At 37.7% G+C, this 20,113-nt stretch overlaps 1 protein-coding gene across 1 annotated transcript in view; it reads right to left on the reverse strand.

Annotated features, from left to right (window-relative positions):
* Nucleotides 1-2,213: 2,213 nt before the first annotated feature.
* The window catches only part of TMEM45A (transmembrane protein 45A), a 123,001-nt gene continuing 105,101 nt past the window's right edge, over nucleotides 2,214-20,113 (reverse strand). Inside the window, exons 5-6 of the mRNA XM_056109408.1 lie at nucleotides 7,356-7,501; nucleotides 2,214-2,708 (exon numbers count right to left, since the gene is read on the reverse strand). Coding sequence (XP_055965383.1) covers nucleotides 2,615-2,708; nucleotides 7,356-7,501 — 240 coding nt within the window. The 3' untranslated portion in view covers nucleotides 2,214-2,614. The remainder of the gene's footprint in view (nucleotides 2,709-7,355; nucleotides 7,502-20,113) is intronic.

Genomic DNA, 20,113 nt, shown 5'->3' on the forward strand with positions numbered 1-20,113 from the left:
GAAAGAAAGAAAGAAAGAAAGAAAGAAAGAAAGAAAGAAAAAAAGAAAGAAAGAAAGAAAGAAAGAAAGAAAGAAAGAAAGAAAGAAAGAAAGAAAGAAAGAAAGAGCAGAGTCAGGAGCAGAATGTTTGGACTTTGGATCTGGGATCAGTGACTGAATTTCTGTGATTACTGGGAATCCAAGCTCCTGGTTTTCGAAGTGCCCTGATTTAGATTTTTTGAGATAAAGTTTCAGCTACTAAAATAAATTTAAAGTGAAATCTAAGAGCTGGAAAAAATAGCCAATATAGGTATTGTGCTGTGTTATTTAAAGAATTCCATTAATTTGGATAAGATAACATAGTAAAAACATATTCACAAAAGGGGTTTGGCAAAGGCAAAGAAGCTGAGGTCCAGGTTTTGGAAAGACTTGAGAAAAGATAAAAATAAGAAAAGGACAAAGGAAAGATGCCATCCCTTTCATTGGTGAAAGCGTCCAGTTCCACTAAGGTCAAATGTATTTACCTTTTCAGGGAGCAGAAGAACATACACCTGAACAAAGGGTACCATTCCTATAAACAGTCTAAGTTACATCTCATTTGCATCCTTTCTGTGTAGAGTATGCGAGAATGGTCATTGTTATCTTCTCATGAAGATAGCTAGAATATTTGCACTGGTTGACTTTCAAAAGTTCAGCCCTCATAAGGTCCATTTTAATCATTTCTAAAGTTCCCGCTCAGCCTGAGCTACCACCAATACCACTCCCATGTAACTGCAGCTCTGTTCTTTTCAAACACAAACTTTCCAGCCATAAAACACTGCTACACTAGGAAAGGCCCCAAGATAATCTGACTCTCAGGAAGCAGATGTCACAGTCACAAGACAAATTGTGATAATTAATTTCATTGCACTTTTCAAGATAACCCTTTAGGCATCTTTTCTAACTCTTACATAAACAAATGTTGGGCCAGCAGATAGTACAGGGTTTGAGCACATGTCTAGCATGACTGAACCAAGTTCAATTTCAGATACCACATGGTTTCTCCAGTCATTGCTGGGTGCAACTCTGGTGGTCCCAGAGCACAATCAGTGCTGTCTGTGTATCCCAGCACTGCAGGAATTAAGGAGCATTACATCCTTGGGTACTTGCACACTGAATCCACAGCCCAGTTGGCCGAGAATCAATGGTGGGGCCCCTGACTTTCCTGAGCACCACTTGGAAGCCACACCCCTGCCCTCCAAATAAACAAACATGTGTGTGGCTTGAGCTATAGAATGTACTGGCCTTCCCTTTGGGTGATACAATGGTCAGAGACAGGATTATTGATTTGCCAAAGTTACTGGAATGCCAGTAAAAAATTTTGGAAATTTTTTGTACTTTCTTCTTACCTTTTGGGTTGCCCAGAGTTGCACACTTGGTTGTGGTGCTCACACATTTAACTGTGCTCTCCTCAAGAGTCCAAGGATCTGAAAGGACAGTGACGCCAGGGGAACACTCTAGGTGAGGGGGGTAGTGCTGGGAATCTAACGTGTGTCCTTAAACCTACAAGGACATACACTCTATCACTGAGCTACCCTGCCCTCCATCCCACTGACCTCCCCGTTACACATAGTTTTGGGATTTGATTACTTTGGTTAAATCTCCAGCTTCCTGAAAGGCTGCCCCCTATCTTCCACTCTAGTTGCCCTCATATTTTCATTAAATCTCAGAAATTCTAGACTCATTCTATGTGACCATTAGAAGAGGCCCTGTGATTTAGTCAATTCAATTCCCTTACTCTGGAGAGAAGGACTCAACTGCCAAAGCTCTCAAGACTGACAAGATTTCTTGGCACTGTACAAGGAGTCCCTTAGCTTACAAATTAAGGGCTCTGAAATCCAGGTATTACACAAGAGGTTTTTCCCCTTGTCAGTCTTTCAACTCATAGAGTAGAGGAGATGACACAGGAGGAGTTGTGCTCTCAACAATTCTACGGTACCTTCACAATCTTCCTTTCCCTGTTTCTCTCAGCTTACAATCACATAGTCGAGGACTTATCCTTTTATCTTCCCCGAAAGAATGTACAACTCAGGACAACTTTCAGCTTACTTTTCCCAGGACAGAACCCAGGTGCTTCAGCCAGCCCTATCATACAGAAAGGAACTTATGAGTCACACAGCTGTTTCTTCCTGCAAAGTGGGGTGCAGATGAATAACGAAAACAAATATCTAAAGTGCATGAATCAAGGTCATGCATTAATTTATTTCTCACTGCAGCAAGAAGATCAACAGGAATAATCCCATGTTTACAGAGTTCAAATGATAGCCAGCCCAGGCAATTTGAGCATATCTATCTATAAGGCAATAAAATAAATGCATATTTGTGGACATCTAACCTTAGATGATCTGAGAAGAGTCACTCAGGCCCCAAATAACATGACTGATGTGCAAAATCAATTTATCACCCAAAGTCTCTTCAAACCTAAAAATAAAACATTTGAGTACAAATACTTGAATGAAACTGGAAGTACAAACAGGACACCAAGAACTGTTCTCAGTCAGTTGTTCTCCAAGTTAAAGGTCAAAAAGAAAACCATGAGCGAAACAATGCAAAAACAGAAAAAGTTCATCCAGAGAGACTTAGATGCTCGTCAGAATCACATCTCTTCTTCGGATTCTGGCTCTCGTTCTGTATTTTTCAGAAGTCCCACTTCCGGGGGGCAGAATCTCTTAAGTCGGGTTTTAACCAACCTGAGGAGAATGAAAGGCATCTTACATTACAGTGTTAAGTAATAACCCCAGAGCAATATGTATTTGTCATATAATGAGCTCTAAATCTTATGTGCAGATGAGATTTAATTTGGACACTGAAAGATGTGAAGCTTCCTGGGGCACACCATCAACAGTTTCTCCACTTCACTGATGTGCGGGAAAAAAGGAGGTCATGAGAACTGAGTGAAGCTTTGCCTGGCATGATTATTTGTAAAGGCATTTGTGTGGTAACCATACCAACAAATTACAGCTAACATCCAGAAATACAATAAGAATATGCAAACAAACTTAATCACCCCAATTTTTATCAGAATCATTCTTCTTTTGTGAAAACCTTATCAGTCTCTCTGCATCCTTACCTTTACTTTCTACTTTCTTCTTTCAGAGGTGATTTCACCTGTCCCGCTTAATATGCAACATCTTTACTTGTTTTCTGGATACTACTAGATTATAAGATTTATCAGAGCAGACACCTCAGATTATTTATTGCCCGAGGGCGTTTGCCCTGCATGCCGCCGACCTGGGTTTGATATTTCCGTCCTTCTTGGAGAGCCCGGCAAGCTACCAAGAGTATCCCGCCCACATGGCAGAGGCTGGCAAGCTCCCTATGGCGTATTCGATATGCCAAAAACAGTAACAAGAAGTCTCACAATGGAGACGTTATTGGTGCCAGCTCGAGCAAACTGATGAACAACGGGAGGACAGTGCTACAGACAGTGCAATCCAAATCAGTCTCAAACAATGCCTGGTACTTAATAGTGGCTCAACACCCTATAAGTCAAAGGCCTTATAGTACATTATTCCAGGAGTTCATCTCACTTATCTATAAGGGTCAATTCTTTAGTCACTTTCAGCTCAGCATTAAGTTCTCCACTATGCTCCATGTAAGTATCATAGCATCTATTGACTCACCAAGATCCAAGGAAAAACAGTCACAGTCATTTGCTTTGTGGGGGTCAGATACATAGTACACTAAAAAGGATATTTGCCCTGTATGGAACTGACCTGGGTTTGATCTCCAGTGCTACATATGGTCCCCCCATCCCTGGGCCCCTCTAAGAGTGATTCCTAATTGCAGAGCCAGGAACAATCCCTGAGCACTGCTGTGTATGATCCCCATAAAAATATATAATTTACTTTCAATATTAAATGACTTTGACATTGTTCCTGATAACCACAACTCTTCAAAGCATCATTTTCATGATACAGAAATACTCTTAAATAAGGTAAAGTCCATGACAGTGATCATGTCATTTTTTAAAGTCCATATATTTACTGCAGTAATGCAAGATCTCAATGTATGAAAAGAAAATGAATTAATTCAGTAATTCATTAGTCTTTCCTAATGATGCTAAAGAAAAATAAATAAAAACTTGGCTTCTTATTATAAATTAATATAAGCACAGTCTAATGACTTCCACTTGCTTTCCATTCCTTCTCTTTGGGTTGGATATGATGTATCTATAAGCCACCAATCAGAAACATATTCAGATACCATAAGTGTATCTGTATAGATCTATCTGTACTCTATAGTCTTTGGTCTTGGATCTGCAGAACTAGTCAGTGAGAACAGACTAAGACATGGAATGATAATGAAAAAGTGAAAATAATATCATTTCTGAAATAAACTATGTCCTGAGAACTAAGATTAGGTGTGTCTGGCATCTGTTTCTATGTTTTTTCTTTAATCAATATGGGAAAGAGGAAGCAGAATTGAGTCTCTTGTGCTTCCAGAGCCCACACATACAGAAGTCAAATTTCTAGAAAGCAAATTTCCATATGCTTAGAATTTGATCATCTATTTTTATCTTCAAAAAGGTTCATATGTGGATGAGGAATGGTTCAGTGGCAAGGAGTACTTCCTTGGAAATGTGAGACTTTGAGTCCATCCCTGGTACTGCCTATGTGTACTGAATCCACTTTTGGCAGTACTGCTGGTTGAAACCCCAGCACCACAACAGGATGTGCAAAAACTAGTTCACAATCAGGTGTTTCATGTACAACTAAAGATGTACAAGGCCCACAACTAGGAATGTGCAACTACTCATCATCACAACAGAAAGAAGAGGGAAAAATGGCTCCTATGAATAGCTACTCAGAAAACCAACCTGAAAATAGGCAATATTTTTCTACCCATAGAGAAGGGATTCTGAAACAATTCTGCACAACAGTCGCATCCAAATGATCCCAAAAGGCCTACTTCCAAGTGCAATATGAGAACAAAATAAGCATCTAAAATACGATTTCAAACAAATAGAAAATATTAAAATAAATCCCTGCAATATCTGTTTAAAAAACAAATAAATAGCTACTTACTCAATAACTTAACTGTGTGCCAAAAGCTGAGAAAAAATTAAAAGAGAAGCAAGAATACTGTTCAAAGGGCTGGTGTGTATAGCTGGCACAGGTAAAATGGTTTCCTGAACACCAAGCATTGCTGGGGAAGCCCCCCACAAAAAAAATCAAAAACGAATACTGATTTTTTTAAAAAAAGAATCTTTTCCTCAAGGCAATATCACTTGGTTATCAGATAAAACATGAGCTCATCCCAAACATCACAAAATAGATTACAATTTTTTAAATGTGCTAGAGTCTAAAACGCTGTTAAAATAACATGTGAGTAGGGAGAAGAATAATCATTTAAATTTTTTCAGGTGAGCAGGATTTAATGTGGATATGCCAGGTAAAGGGAAATACATGGGTTAAAAGTTTCGAGTAAGACATGGAGTTGAGGAGAATGAATTTGAAAAAAGAAGGAATGCAGTTTTTGTTTTCTAGAGAACTCTGAGTAAGTAAGAGACTTATTGGGTGTCTGAAGGTTTTTGAAACAGGAAAAGACAATAGTGTTCCTTTGCCTCTGGAAGGGGGCTGACATGAGGTTGAGAGGCTCCTTGAACGCTGGCATGGATCCTGGAGGCTGCCCAGCCCCAAAGGAGATGAGACCCAGATGTCAGCCTAGAACAACAGAGGAAAAAGTCATGTTTCATTCAACGGCAGAGCCAACCTTAAAAATAAGCTCAGGCACATGCTTTGGAGGAACAGAATAGGATATAGAGGAATCACTCAATGAGAAGATATCCATTGCACCAGCACTGAAAGGACTTCTAGAAGGAAGCTAAAACAGATTACACTGGATTGACCCAAAACCTAGCAGAGGCATCTGAGATCTAGACAAGAAAATGGTTTCCCCACTCGGAGACCCATCCCAGAAGTACTTGAGGGTTGAAGTGCAAAGACGCACAGAACAGGAGAAGTGACCTGGGAGATAAAAGTACAAAACTAATTTTGGCAGACTAAGATGCCATAAGATCTTTCTAGAGTTTTAAGAATCTAGAGAAACTACTGATGTGTACTATCCAGCCTGGTAGTATTGATAGACTGGTACTCCGTGATGCCCACAGAGACTCTCTGAAATGAATTAAAAGTAATGTGACATTAGGTACATGTCAGTTCCAATACCACACATATTTCATGGCCACCATAAGCACATAGCTGACACAGAACACTTAGATTAGAACTAAAATATAACACTTGAGGTGCCTGCCTAGAAGTTAGGATCATACAGGACAACTGTGGTTTTCTATAAATGATCTTTGAAAGGAACTCTGCTTACTTCCCTTCTGGAACTACTCATTCTTCAAGCTATATCTTAATTGTCAATTTTGAAAATGCTTCTTCTGAGCTCCAGCAGTGTTTTGTTCTATTTACACTTATTACTATACTGTATTGTCTGTCTATCCCCATAGGTCTATACACCTTAGGAATTTTGATATAGAAGTAGGAGAAGAACAAGGAAAAGAATAATTTTTACTGAATTCTATTAGATACCTAAGCAGTTTAATATATGACCTCATTTAGGGATAATTATTATTTTAATTTTGAAAACAAATATGAGACTGCATGTGGTTAATTTTACCAATGTCAGATAGATTAGCAGAGCTATAAATATGTATTTTTATTAATCTATTGCATTCTTCCTCAAATACTTGTATAAGGTCTTTATAAAAACATATAATTACTCATTTAAAATTACTTTTAGAATAATTAAACTGAATGCTCAATTAATCAGGTACTCAAAAACCTTAATGGGATACTTATATGTCAGTTTAAAAAATGATATAAAGGGTCAAAGAGTTAGCTCAATGGACTGAGTACACGCTTTCATGCAAAGGCACAAATTTAATCCAAATGACCCCTAAGCACAACAGGGATCAACCCCCAAGAACTGAGCCAAAACTATCTCCCACAGATTACTGGATATGGCCCCAAAACAAAATAAAATAAAGTGATATTATAATGGATGTGCATGTGGGTAACAGGGAGCTCACAGTGAGTGTAGGGAAGACCAATCAGAAAAGAAAATAGCAAAAACCTGGAAATACAGGAGTGCGTATGACATATAGGTCAGGGGTTTGCAGAGATGCTGTAGAGCTCTTCTAAATTTAAAATAGGATTTATTTTTTATAGGTGTTTCTCTGATTGCCAATAAACCTCTGCTTCATTACCCTATCTTGTGAAATGCTAAGGAATGAACTCTCCCCCTCTTTATTTTTAAGACCAACACTATTGAGTCTTATTGATAGTATACTATTTAAAAACTCCCATGAATAAAAATCACCAACTTACCAACTGACAAAGGCATAATTCACCGCAACAATGATAATTGATAATGCATAATGCCAACAAAAGCATATGGTGAGAAACATAATGTTGTCATGGTCTGTTTGATCCCAGGAAGGACCTCCACTGGGAGGATAAAGGACAAAACCAATCTGAAATACAGAACAAAAGTCACACATTAAAGTAACCAGACACATTCCCAAAGATGGTACACTTCAAAACATTTAATTCCGAGATACATGGTAACTCAGACCATGGTAACTCAGAACTCAGATGGCCAGAAAGCTTGTGAAGAGATCATCAACATATGATTAGCTATTAGAGAATACAAATCAATGAGATAACACTTCACATCTTTGAGACTGATTATAATAGTAATATTTAAGTAATAATTATTAAATAATATTTATTATTAAAGTCAATAATATATTAAATATTAAGTAATAATTATTAAATAATTGTTGCATATTAATTAAATAATAATTAATATTATTAAATATATTATTAAATATATTCTATATAGGAAATTAGAATCTTTATACATTGCTGGTAGACATATAAGTTGGTAAGGCCACTATGGAAAATAATTTGGTAATTGCTCAGAAATATAGAATCAGCACACAACTTGGCAAGTCCATTCTTAGGTATTTACCAAAAAAAAACCTTAAAACACTATTCAAACAAATATATTGTACACAAATATGAACTGCAGCATATTGAAAACAGCCAAAAATGAAAACAACATGAAATGTCCATCAACTGAGGATGAATAAGAAAAGTGTGGCATATCTAGACAATAGAATATATTCCAACCCCAGAACTCACGAAATACAAATACATGCTACATTATGCTAAATATCACGCTAACAGAAGGAAGACCAGACACAAAACTTTACATTTTGTGTGACTATTTACTTGAACATGTTCAGAATAATAGATTCATAGAGACCAGCAGTAGATTAATGGCTACAAAGGACTCAGGGTTGAGGGAAAGGGAACGAACTGCATAATGGTCCAAGATTTCCTTTTGAGGTGATGAAAAATAATTTTTAGCATTAAGTAGATATATGAGGTGCCCAGAGACAAGTTATAGGCAAATAATTAAATTTCATCTTATTGTATACTCTAGAATGATTAATTTTATGCTATATGAATTTTACCCAAAATAAAAAAAATATAATGATGATGAAAATAAGTTCCTAGGATTAAATGAATACAACTGAAATAATTAATTAGATGGATAACTACACAATGTCTACTACCTATTGGCTAACTATACGTTAGCATTATAGTTTTCCTTTCAGGGAAAACTATTATTACATTATTGTACTGAGTAGTATCTTCATGATCCAGATGAGAAAATCATGTGGGTTTTTTTTAAATTGTGGTAATTTTGTCACCACATGACTAATAAATGAAATCTTACAAGGGAGCAGGGACAGGGAAGGAAAGGAGAATCTTTTATGTAACAAAGTGAGGTTCAACTTCCTTTCTGTTGCATTATAAATAATCTGAATAATTCAGAGAAAACAAAGATCTGAGCTTTTATTATTTGTTCCCCTTTTAAAGAATGACCTTTATTTGAGAAGAGAATTTCTATCTGTACTACAAGGTGTATATATACTTTAACCCCAAGTACTTATTCTTACTCATGCACATAAACTTCACAATATTCTTCTGTTCAAACAATAATCCCAAGAGGAGTATATTATTCTCCTCAGATGATAAAACTGGAATTCAGAGACTTTGGTAATTCCCTTGATAATGTAAAACAGTTCAATAACAAAATAAAAGTTTCAAACCACAAGTGTATGACTCTGAAATATCTGCATGTCCCTTTTTCTATCTGATACTTCCACCCATCAATTAATTACCCCTTTTCTCCGCAGAGAAATATGAAAGCAGTGGCGTGAAACAACAAGATCTGTTTGAGTCATCCTGAAGCTGATGGAATAGTTCCCACGGAGACAGAAATTAGTCCCCCATAGGCTTAACACTATTTTATTCTTAAGACACGAACTGAAGACTTTTGTCCTTGTGCCATATTTAACTCACAGACATACTTTGTCTAGCATAGCTGGAGATTTTTGTAATTGTTTTAAAATTTTTATTGAATCACTATGAGATATATAGCTACAAGGTTGTTCATTATTGGGCTTCAGTTATACAATGTTCTAATGGGTATTAGAACATTGTATAAAGTTCTAATTTGTACATGTTTGTCACTGGTACATGTTTCCCACCCCCTTTTTTCTGTTCCCCCCGCCAATGCTCTCTCTCTCTTTCTCTCTCTCTCTCTCTCTCTCTCTCTCTCTCTCTCTCTCTCTCTCTCTCTCTCATTTTCCTTTTAGGCACTGTGGTTTGCAATACTGTTACTTAAAGGGTATCATGCCTATCACTCTATCTCCTTTCGGCACTCAGTTTGGGTACAGAGGGACCATTTCTAACTATCATTGTCATAGTGGTCCCTTCCCTGTTCTAACTACACTCCCTCCTCCCTCTTGGTGGCATGCTGCCTACCATGGATCAATCCTCCTACGCCCTTGTTTCCATTGTCTTTGGCTATTACTCACATTTTAAAAAAATATTTGCAGATGAGTACAATCATTCTGTGTCTGTCCCTTTCCTTATGACTTATTTCACTCAGCATGATAGCATGTCTATTTTAAAAAATAATTTTGTCTATTTTAAAAAATAATTTTATTTGCTTTTTCATTGAAAAACTATATATCCCCAAATAACTGCAAAGACTTTTGCATCATTGTTTCAGAACCTCACCCTCTAAGAGTTGAGCCTTCCACACTAGGTTACATTCTAAAGGGATGAGGCATGAATACCATTGGTCAGAGGCACCAGTCATCAAATTAAAGATCTGAATCTACTGTAGACAGAAACTGATGGAGAATGCCATGCAACTAGTTTTCCAGCTACTTGGACATATCAATATTTTTACAGTACCACATTTATACAAAGCTAGGAGCACACAAAGTAACCAGAGTTTATGTCCCTGAATCCCATGGAAGAAAGAAACACTATATATATATATATATATATATATATATATATATATATATGTGTGTGTGTGTGTGTGTGTATGTGTGTGTATGTGTATATATATAATGTTTGGAAATCACAAAAAGAAAATTTAAGTCATGTCATCAACATTCAATTAAGGGTGCCAGTTCAGTGTGCCAGAATTTTCAGGATTTTTCAGGACCATGAGAATCTGCTACTGATGCTCTACTCTCATATAAATCTTTAGAAGGTAACAGAATGCTAAGAATGTTCAGCAATAAAACTGAAAAGATAGTACAAGGGTTAAGACTATGAGTTACTTGCTACCAATTCCAGTTCAATCTCAGCATCATGGTCCCCAGAGCATCACTGAGTGCAGCCCTAGCTGCCTTCAAGATCCACAGGGGTGCTTGGGTAATCATTGGCACTGCGGGAAAGCCTCCTTGAAAACAGAATTACTGGCAATAGGAAGGAAAAATAGCTTTCTCATAGCCCCAGGAAAGAACTAATCTGCTAACACCTTTAAAATTTTATATTTAAAACTAAAGATTTGACCAAAGACCCCTATTAAAATCTATAAACAGAGTTAACTCATGATTATACAGATAATCACATATTGAACAGTCATTTCAGGATGCACTACAAGCAAACACATTAGGAAAACTGCAAACTAAAAGATGTTGCGACTAATTAAATCCTTCTTTAAATATAAAAATTCACCACTGCACTGTATTAATTTGTTTCTTAAGGCAAAATTCCGGGAAGAAACCTAAAAAATATTTTTTCGTGCTTACCTGATTATTTTAAGTTTTATTGATATCACAGTTTTAAAAATAAATACTTTCTTTAAGCACCATGGTTTACCAAGTTGTTTCTAATACAGTTGTTATGGGCTTTGGTTGTTCCCACACCAATCCCACCACCTGAGTGATCTGTGATCTTCCCACCACCATTGTTCCCATTTTCCCAACCATTTCCCAAGCCTGATCCCTTAGCAGGCACACAATAATTTGTTTGATATTGCTTGCTGCAGCTAAATGGTTAAAAGAATTATCAAAAATATTTTAGTAGAGAAAATTTGTGAAAATTTTTATATCTCACAGAGTCCTTCTCTGAAGATTTACTAAATTGTTCGCTGCTACTTTAGCCTTTTGTGCTACTGCTTGTTTGTTGAGTTGAGTTGACGTCTATGTGACCTTCCCATCTAATGTGGTGTGTTCCTCCTGGAATTTCAGCACTGTGAACTTCTGCAGCCACACCCACCTCCCTCAGTTACCATCCTGTTGACTCACCCATCAGCTCTGCTCTTGAGATTCAGGAACTAAATCTCCAAGGAGATGCCATCCAAGCCACTAAAATCCATGGGCACATTGTTCTGCTAGCTGGAGTCTCAGGGGCACCTTCAGGAGGGTGATTGGCCAAGTCCCCACACTGCCGAAGCCGCAGCAGCCACGCCCACACCTTACTGGGGCCACCACACCAAGGCAACTGTTTTTTAAATTTTCTAATTTTTGCTTTGGCAAAATGATTGAGAACAATGTTACTATTAATGTTCCAGGAATATGATGTTGCATACCACACCCACCACCAGAGTGCCAGCATCCACCAACCTGTCCTAGTTCCCCTCTTAGTATCACATTTAAACTGTAAATAATAATTTCATGGGCAAAAAAAGAGGTGCTCATTTCCTATAAATTAGTGTTTGACCTTCCTTGTGATTTCTATCTTATTCTCTAATTAACATTTACATTTTAAGCCTAAGGGAGTATTTGGTTTAGTATATTAAACCACAAGACACTATTGCTTAATTAAGGGTGGGTTGCTTTTGTTGGTGGTTGGTTGGGTTTTTCTTTTTTGCCATTTTAGAATGAACTTTTGTTTTCCTGAAAAACAAATCACTGGACAGAGAAGGAATCACTATGACAATTATAGTTGGAAATGATCACTCCAGACTAGAACTGAGTGCTAAAGGAAGTAAAGGGATATACATGATAACCTTTCAGTAACAGTATTGTAAACCATATAGGGAGGTAGAGAAGGAGGGAGGGGAGGAGGGAGGAAGAGAGGGAGGGAGAGGGAGGGAAGAAAGGAAGGGAGGGAGAGAGGAAGGAAGGGAGGGAGGGAGGGAGGGAGGGAGGGAGGGAGGGTGGAAGGAAGGAAGGAAGGAAGGAAGGAAGGAAGGAAGGAAGGAAGGAAGGAAGGAAGGAAGGAAGGAAGGAAGGAGGGAAGGAAGGAGGGAAGGAAGGAAGGAAGAACTATTTGCCAATGAGTCAGGTAGGGAGGGTGATGGGAAGGAAACTGGGGACATTGGTGGTGTGAAATGTGCAGTGGTGAAGGGACAGGTATTGAAACATTCATATTACTGAAACCCAATCATGAACAACTTTGTACCTGTGTATCTTAAGTCACTGGAGAAATCCATGAGACAAGCAGTATAACTGGGAGATGCAAATAGCAAATGTCTACGAGAAGGAAAAATAGCTGAAGCATCTTCCTTTCTCAAGATTCTGATTATTCCCACCTTGGCTCTGACAGTGATGGGAGGGAACTTGGGAATGACAAAGTATAAAAGAGAACATTAGAAATAGCCTCCCACACAGAGACTCAGATAAAGCATGAATCATGGAATGAATGGGCCTAATAGATTTTTTTTCCTTTTTCAAATTGTGACCAGATCTTGAGTAGCCGCCCACGAACAGCCTTTCTGGCTCCTGATCAAATGCTTAATCGCCATGATCCAAAAGACTCAGGAACAAATCTCGGAACCCAGCAGGTTTTGGCAGAAATCCCTCCAGATTTAATTGTTAAAGTTTTGGAATTCCAAAATCGCATGGCCACTACTGCAGCCACGCGACATCATATGTTATTCATAACCAGAAATAGAAAACAAATTTTCTACTGTTGCCTTTTCAGAAGATCTGAGTGTTGGAGTAAAATCCCAAATAATAATGGTGGGTGTGGTGGGTCAAAATATTGAATGTAATCAAAGTAAAGAGAGAGTAATGTGGAAATTATCTGCCCCACAAGTAGGAGAACAGTGTGGGATGGGGGGTATACTGGGTTTTTTGGTGGTGGAAAATGGGCACTGGTGAAGGTACGGGTGTTTCATTGTATGACCGAGACTTAAACCCGAAAGCTTTGTAACTGCTCTCATGGTGATTCAATAAATAAAATTATAAAAAAGGAAGAAAAAAAAGTAAGGTGGAGTTCATCGCTAATTCAATCAGCCTAATCAATGGCTGAATAAATAGCAATACTCCTAAATTAAAAAAAAGAGATGGGTCAAAGGAATGGCCCAAAATCCAACAAGTTTTTTTTAAGTCAAGGAGAATATGAAAGTTTAGCCTGAAATGATAGTGACCCCAGGAATTATTCTATAATGCCAAATCCATATTTTAAAGCAAGCTTCTTAGAAATCATGATTCCGTGGTCACTTGTGGCTCACTATAGCAATGGTATGCCATATGGAGGTAGGCATAATAACACATTAGATCCTCTCTCTACCAGTCTACAAAAATGTGTTTCTCCTCCAGGGTAAGATACAACAATCTTCAAATACTTTCCTCTAAGAAAACTTTTGTGGGTCATTTTTAACTTGTTATTTGTAAAAAAGGAATAAAAAACAAATAATTTAGGGGCAGGTTTTGGGGGTGTTGAGAAGGTATAATGGTAATAATGGTGGTGGGAAGGTGTAATGGTGGTGGGATTGATTGGTGTAGTAGTATTGAATGTAATAAACTATTATAAATAACTTTATGGGCTGGAGCTATAGCACAGTGGGTAGGGTGTCTGCCTTGTATGTGACCAGGGTTCAATTCCTCCACCTGTCTCGGAGAGTCCGGCAAGCTACCAAGAGTATCTCACCCACACGGCAAAGCCTGGCAAGCTCCCCGTGATGTATTCCATATGCCAAAAACAGTAACAACAAGTCTCACAATTTGTTGTGTGACATTACTGGTGCCCACTCGATCAAACTGATGAACAATGGGAGGACAGTGACAGTGATAGTGAAATAACTTTATAAAAATTAAATTAAAAATTGTTTTAAAAACTGTATTTCTCATTTCCCAAATAATTGTGTACTTGACCTTACTTTTTAATTCATATTACTACATTTTATTAGTATGGGGAAAGAGTAGGTAAAATGGAGATGAGAGGGGGTAGAGATAAGCCCAACCAAATTATCTGTTGTCTTTTAGGTCATGGTAAAATAAGTGTTGTTTTTTAATTTCATAAAAATTTCACTTACTCAGAAGCATTCAGAATATTCACAAAACTGCATTTTCCCCATTTTTTAAAATTACAGAGTGATATTCAGTTAACTGAACAATTGTTTCATATAAGCTGCATCAGAAAAAACAGAAGATGAAGAACTACCATTGCCATATATAACTGTGCTATACACCAACAAGAACTTACTTTAATATTATTTTAAATGCAACAGGAAACCACTGAATAGTTACAGGGAAATTATGAGATTTTATGTTTTTAAAGCATACCTCCTTGCTTTGTTACATGTGGCTTTGTAGAAAAACTGTCTACTCTAGTAGAAGCTGTGAACAATAAGCAGTCTTTAGGCCAATGATCGTCACTAAACTATTTACTTTGTACAGCAAGACTGGAAACTGACAGTAAATGTTTAGAAATCTTGAAAAATCTCAAGGAAATTTCATGTTATAACTACAAGCAGGGAGGTTTGTATTTTAACTAAAACATATCAAGCTACATAGGACAAAAAGAAACAAAATCCCACTGTGGTTCTTCACACAGTTTGAGACACCAAAGTAGTAATGCAGGCAAAGGTAACAGATGCTTGAACTATAATAGAGGGCAGTGTTTCAACCTTCCAGGAAGTTACAAAAGACTGTAAATAGCCTCTGGAAGATCAGGATAAGGAGGCCGATTCTCAGAGCAATGCCTCTACCTCAGGTGACACGAACTATACCCAACTACTTAGCAGCCCTGGAAAAAGTAACCATCAACAACAACTACTTCATACCTGAAGATAATACTACACGGGGCACAAATGTTAAGAGTTTAGGCACTGGAGCAAGGCATCCCATTTGATCCCCCAAGCGCTGCCAGGAGTGGTTCCTGAGTGCAGAGCCAGGAGTAACCCCTGAGCATTTGCAGGTGCGACCCAAAGAGTCAAAAAAAGAAAAAGAACCAAAACATCACTAGAATGGAGAACAAGAGAGATGACTCAGTGGTAGAGCAAGGGTCAAGCACATGTGAGGTCCTAAGTTTGATCTCTAACACCCTGACCCCTCATCCAAGCACCATAAGGGTAGCCCTAGGCAAGCAAGGATGTGTGGGAGGGAGAGGTGATCGTAGGAAGGAAACAGGGAATATTGAGGTGGGCAACACACACTGGTGTAGGGATGGGTATTGGAACACTGTATGACTGAAACTCAATCATGAAAGCTTTGAAACTGTATCTCATGGTGATCCCCCACTCGAGCAAATCGACGATCAACGGGAGGGCCTTTACTTTACTTTACTTTTACCCAATAATTTGTGAGTTATAAACAAGTAGCCAGTCTGAAAGTTTGCCTCTTTCAAAACTATATCTTTATTGTTCCAAGTCTATATGTAGACTTTTTATAATCTGTATCTTTTTAGTGTATTAACTATATATGAAGAACTATATATGGAGAAAAAAACCTGATAAAAAGCAAACACAATGAATATTATTAGCTTAAGACAGAATTTTGCCCATAAGCATCCATACCCTATATAAAGTAATAAAATATGGATGCATAGTAAATCCCAAGTCTTTAGACATTTTTGTTTTAAAGGATTCTGAGGAAGAGAAGAAGTATTTTAAGCAAAACTTCATTTCCAGCCAGTGCATGTTTGCATAGGGGAGGGAAGGGAAGGATAGGAGGAAAGGAAGGGAAAAGCTCTTAGGGAAATACTAAACATGATTTTTCTCTCAAAAGGAACAAATTGAGTCAACCTATTCTCAGTTGTACACATCTATATGTCATACAACTTTCCCCCTCAAATTTTGATCTTCTATTAGTAATGAAACAATTCATTTAATTAAGTGTGGTCCTTATCACTCCTTTCTTCAACTTCTTTTGGGCTTTACCATTTATTCTTTCTAGATTCTTTTATAATCCCTTATATAATTTCCATGAACTTAAAATATAAACTTTGAGGGCCAAAATTTAACAGTTCTAGGTCTCTATGATTCACTCCACCCACCCTCAAAATGATCCTCTGTACATTCCTCCTATGCAGCCCCATTTCCTTCAGGGACCCAACATAGTTGTCAGAGTCTAGGAATTAGTTTTGTTAGTTTTTGCCAATTTCCAACTCCTTTTTGAACATTTGGCTCTCAATAAAACTCACTCTTATATGTAGAATCCTATTTTCAACTACATAGAACATTTTATACCACTGACATTGAGCTATGTTCCAGAAGTGTCAATGTTTCAGAAAAAACACATTCTCACTATATGGCAATTAAATGAGAAATAAATAATTGGACAGAGCTCAGGCTGCGGAAAACCTCCACACTCCATAATCGCCACCATGCTCCTCCTAGCTGGACCCTATTGCTCAGATGATCTTCATCCAGATATTAATTTGTTGAGAAACTCAGGTATGTGGGTTTTGTGACTGAAATCTCTCACTTCCAAGGGGACAAGGATGGGCCACTGTATGTTGGAAGCTCTGTGGTCACGCCCACCAACCACCTTTGGCGCCATGACTATGATCCTGAGACTCCAAAATAAATCTGAGAAGACATCTACAAGTATCAGAAATTCTTCTGGATCCTGCACAAGGCTGAGTCATCCCCGGGTCAACCCAGAAGGTGGATGGGTAAACCCTGGAGTCTGCCCAAGCAGAGCCCTAGAGCCACCAGTCAGTTAAGAACTGAACTCCAGCTGTATTACCACATTAGAAATTTTGGACACCCTGGAGTGCCGGGGCTATGATTTGGCCACATCACATTCCAAACTCTGGAACAATGATAAACAGCAGCATACCAGATTGAATGGGATGTAAACGAGAAGGCAACCAATCTCGATCAACAAAATGTAGACACAGAAGGCTTACCCTGCAACCATGTCTTAGTAATCTCTTATACAAGGGTTCTGTGGTGAAATACAGCTATCTTCACTAAATAGGGAAACATCCTTTTAGCAAATTATTTATAAAAAGCAATATAAAATAAGTTATTAAGGGCCTGCTATGGGGAAAGGCCCAAGGTTTGGTTGGGAAAATTGGAAATAATGGTGGTGGGAAGGTGCACTGGTGGTGGGATTGATGCTGGAATATTGAATGTCTGCAACTAATGACTTAATAAAGTTGTTTTGAAAAAATAAATAATTAAAAGAATATGTTTGAGAGTCAGAGAGGTAGTACAGATGTTAGAGTGCATGCCTTGCACATGGCTGAGCCAGGCTCAATCCTCAGCACTGATACGATCTCCCCCCACCCCCTAGCAATGCCAAGAGTGACCCCTGAGCACAGAGCCATATCAGTGCTACAGGATATGGTTCCAAAGCAAAAACAAAACAAAGAATATTTTTGAAAACAGAATTTTTGAAACTTAATACTTAAAAGGAAATCACATGAAAAATGCAACATTCAAGACTGCCCCTAAGGAAAAAATATCACCAAGGAATAAGAACTAGCACATACCAATTGGGGGTGGGGGGATTGCCGTTATAATAATGTATAAAAGGTAATCTATAGCCCTAAAGTATATTTATTTTAAAAACAAGAAATATTGGAAACAAACTGTTGAGTTCAACATTTAATTTAAAAACCTAGAAAAAAAAGTAGAATACAATCTAATAACATAGAGCATTTGGTCAAATACACAACCTATACTCATAATAAGGTAAAATTTGAACATAAGGAGAAATGGACAAATTCAGAACTATAATAAATCTCCACCACAAAGTGGAAAATCAATCTCATTAAAAGCAACGAGGCTGCAGAATAAACACAAGACACCAAGAACCTAGCTTAATCCCCACTTGAGAGGAGCCCTATTCTTCCTGTTTAGTTCCACTGGAGCCAGCAACCAGCCCCAACTGATTATTCTCGACCCGGAGACAGAAGTTCTGCTCCAGCTCCTTCACCGCTGGGTAGTTCTATTCTGGTTTGGTCCTCAGAGTGTCTTGCCCTGTTTTGTGTGTGTGTGTGTGTGTGTGTGTGTGTGTGTGTGTGTTGCTTAATTATTTTATTTTTTCTTTTTTTTAAATTTATAACTATCCTTTTATATTTCATATCACTGTTCTATATCTGAAACAGATACTATATTAAGGCAGTAATTCACTGTTACCTTGACCAGAAGTAATATTTTAAATGTTTTTAAATTTGTTTTAATTTTAAAACAGCTGATATGTGTGTATGTATATATATACACATATATACATATATATATATAAAACATATCCCAATTAAGAAATACTGAGTAAACAGATACTACTGGAGCAATAGCACAGTGGGGTAAGGCGTTTGCCTTGCGCGCAGCCAACCTGGTCGGCCCAGGTTTGATTTCTCCGCCCCTCTTGGAGAGCCAGGCAAGCTATCGAGAGTATCTCGCCCGCACGGCAAAGCCTGGCAAGCTACCCATGACGTATTCTATATGCCAAACACAGTAACAATAAGTCTCACAATGGAGACATTACTGGGCCCGCTTGAGCAAATTGATGAACAACGGGAGGACAGTTCTACAGTGCTACAGAGGACACAGATAAATTATACATATATTTAATGTATCTTATTTGGGTCCCCAACAGATGTTAATTAAACAGAAAAATTTCTGTATATTAGCTGCTTAAACTGACCAACCATCAACTCTATCACCTAAAGGAATATTTATCATTTTTTTCCAGATTTATTTTTTTGTAAATTTTACTGAATCACCGTGAGATAGTTACAAGCTTTCATGTTTGGGTTACAATCACACAATGATCAAATACCCATCCCTCCACCAGTGCACATTCCCCACCACCAATATCCCCAGTATACCCCCTCTTTACCACCCACCCCCCTGTCTCCATGGCAGACATGATTCCCCATAATCTCTCTCTACTTTTTTGTCTTCAAAATAACATTGAATCCCTTCCCCTTAACTAACCTCTGCTCAACAGCCTTTTGGCTCCTCCACAAACTGAAGTATTCCATATTCCTTGTTTGGTTTGTTTTACTTGGGGTAGGAAACACCTGGGGTGCTTCCAAGTTGCTTCCAGCACAGTGCTCAGAGAGCCAGTTTAGGGAGTACCAAGGACCATGCAGTGCTGAATATCAAACTCACTCACAAAACATGCTCTCAGCACTTTGAGACATCTTTCCAGCCCCATCTATATGAGGTCTTTAAAAAAAATCATCCCAACAGGGCCTGCATTGTCTTAGACATTCAGAAAAGAAAAAAAATTATTTTCATTTTCTATGACTCCAAAATTTTTTAGTTGACATTTGACTTTTTATGTAATTTTTATTATTATTGAGAAATAATTTTATAGATCACTGTTTAAGCTGAACAGCATGATGGTTTGATTTATGTATACTGAAAAATGACAATGAAGATAGGTATGGCCAATGTCCTCTCATATAGATACAATTTAAAAAAAGGAAAAACATTTTCCTTGTGATGAGAGCACTTGGAGTTTAAAGTTCTTCACAATTCCCCTTTATATCATACAGCAATATTGTCATCAATATTATATGTTACATCCCTGGCAGTTATTTATCTAGTAATTAAGATACTTAAAACTTTCCTG

The sequence above is a fragment of the Sorex fumeus genome, unplaced genomic scaffold, assembly GCF_029834395.1.
Source record: "Sorex fumeus unplaced genomic scaffold, SorFum_2.1 ptg000265l, whole genome shotgun sequence".
In the NCBI taxonomy this organism is placed as follows: domain Eukaryota; kingdom Metazoa; phylum Chordata; class Mammalia; order Eulipotyphla; family Soricidae; genus Sorex; species Sorex fumeus.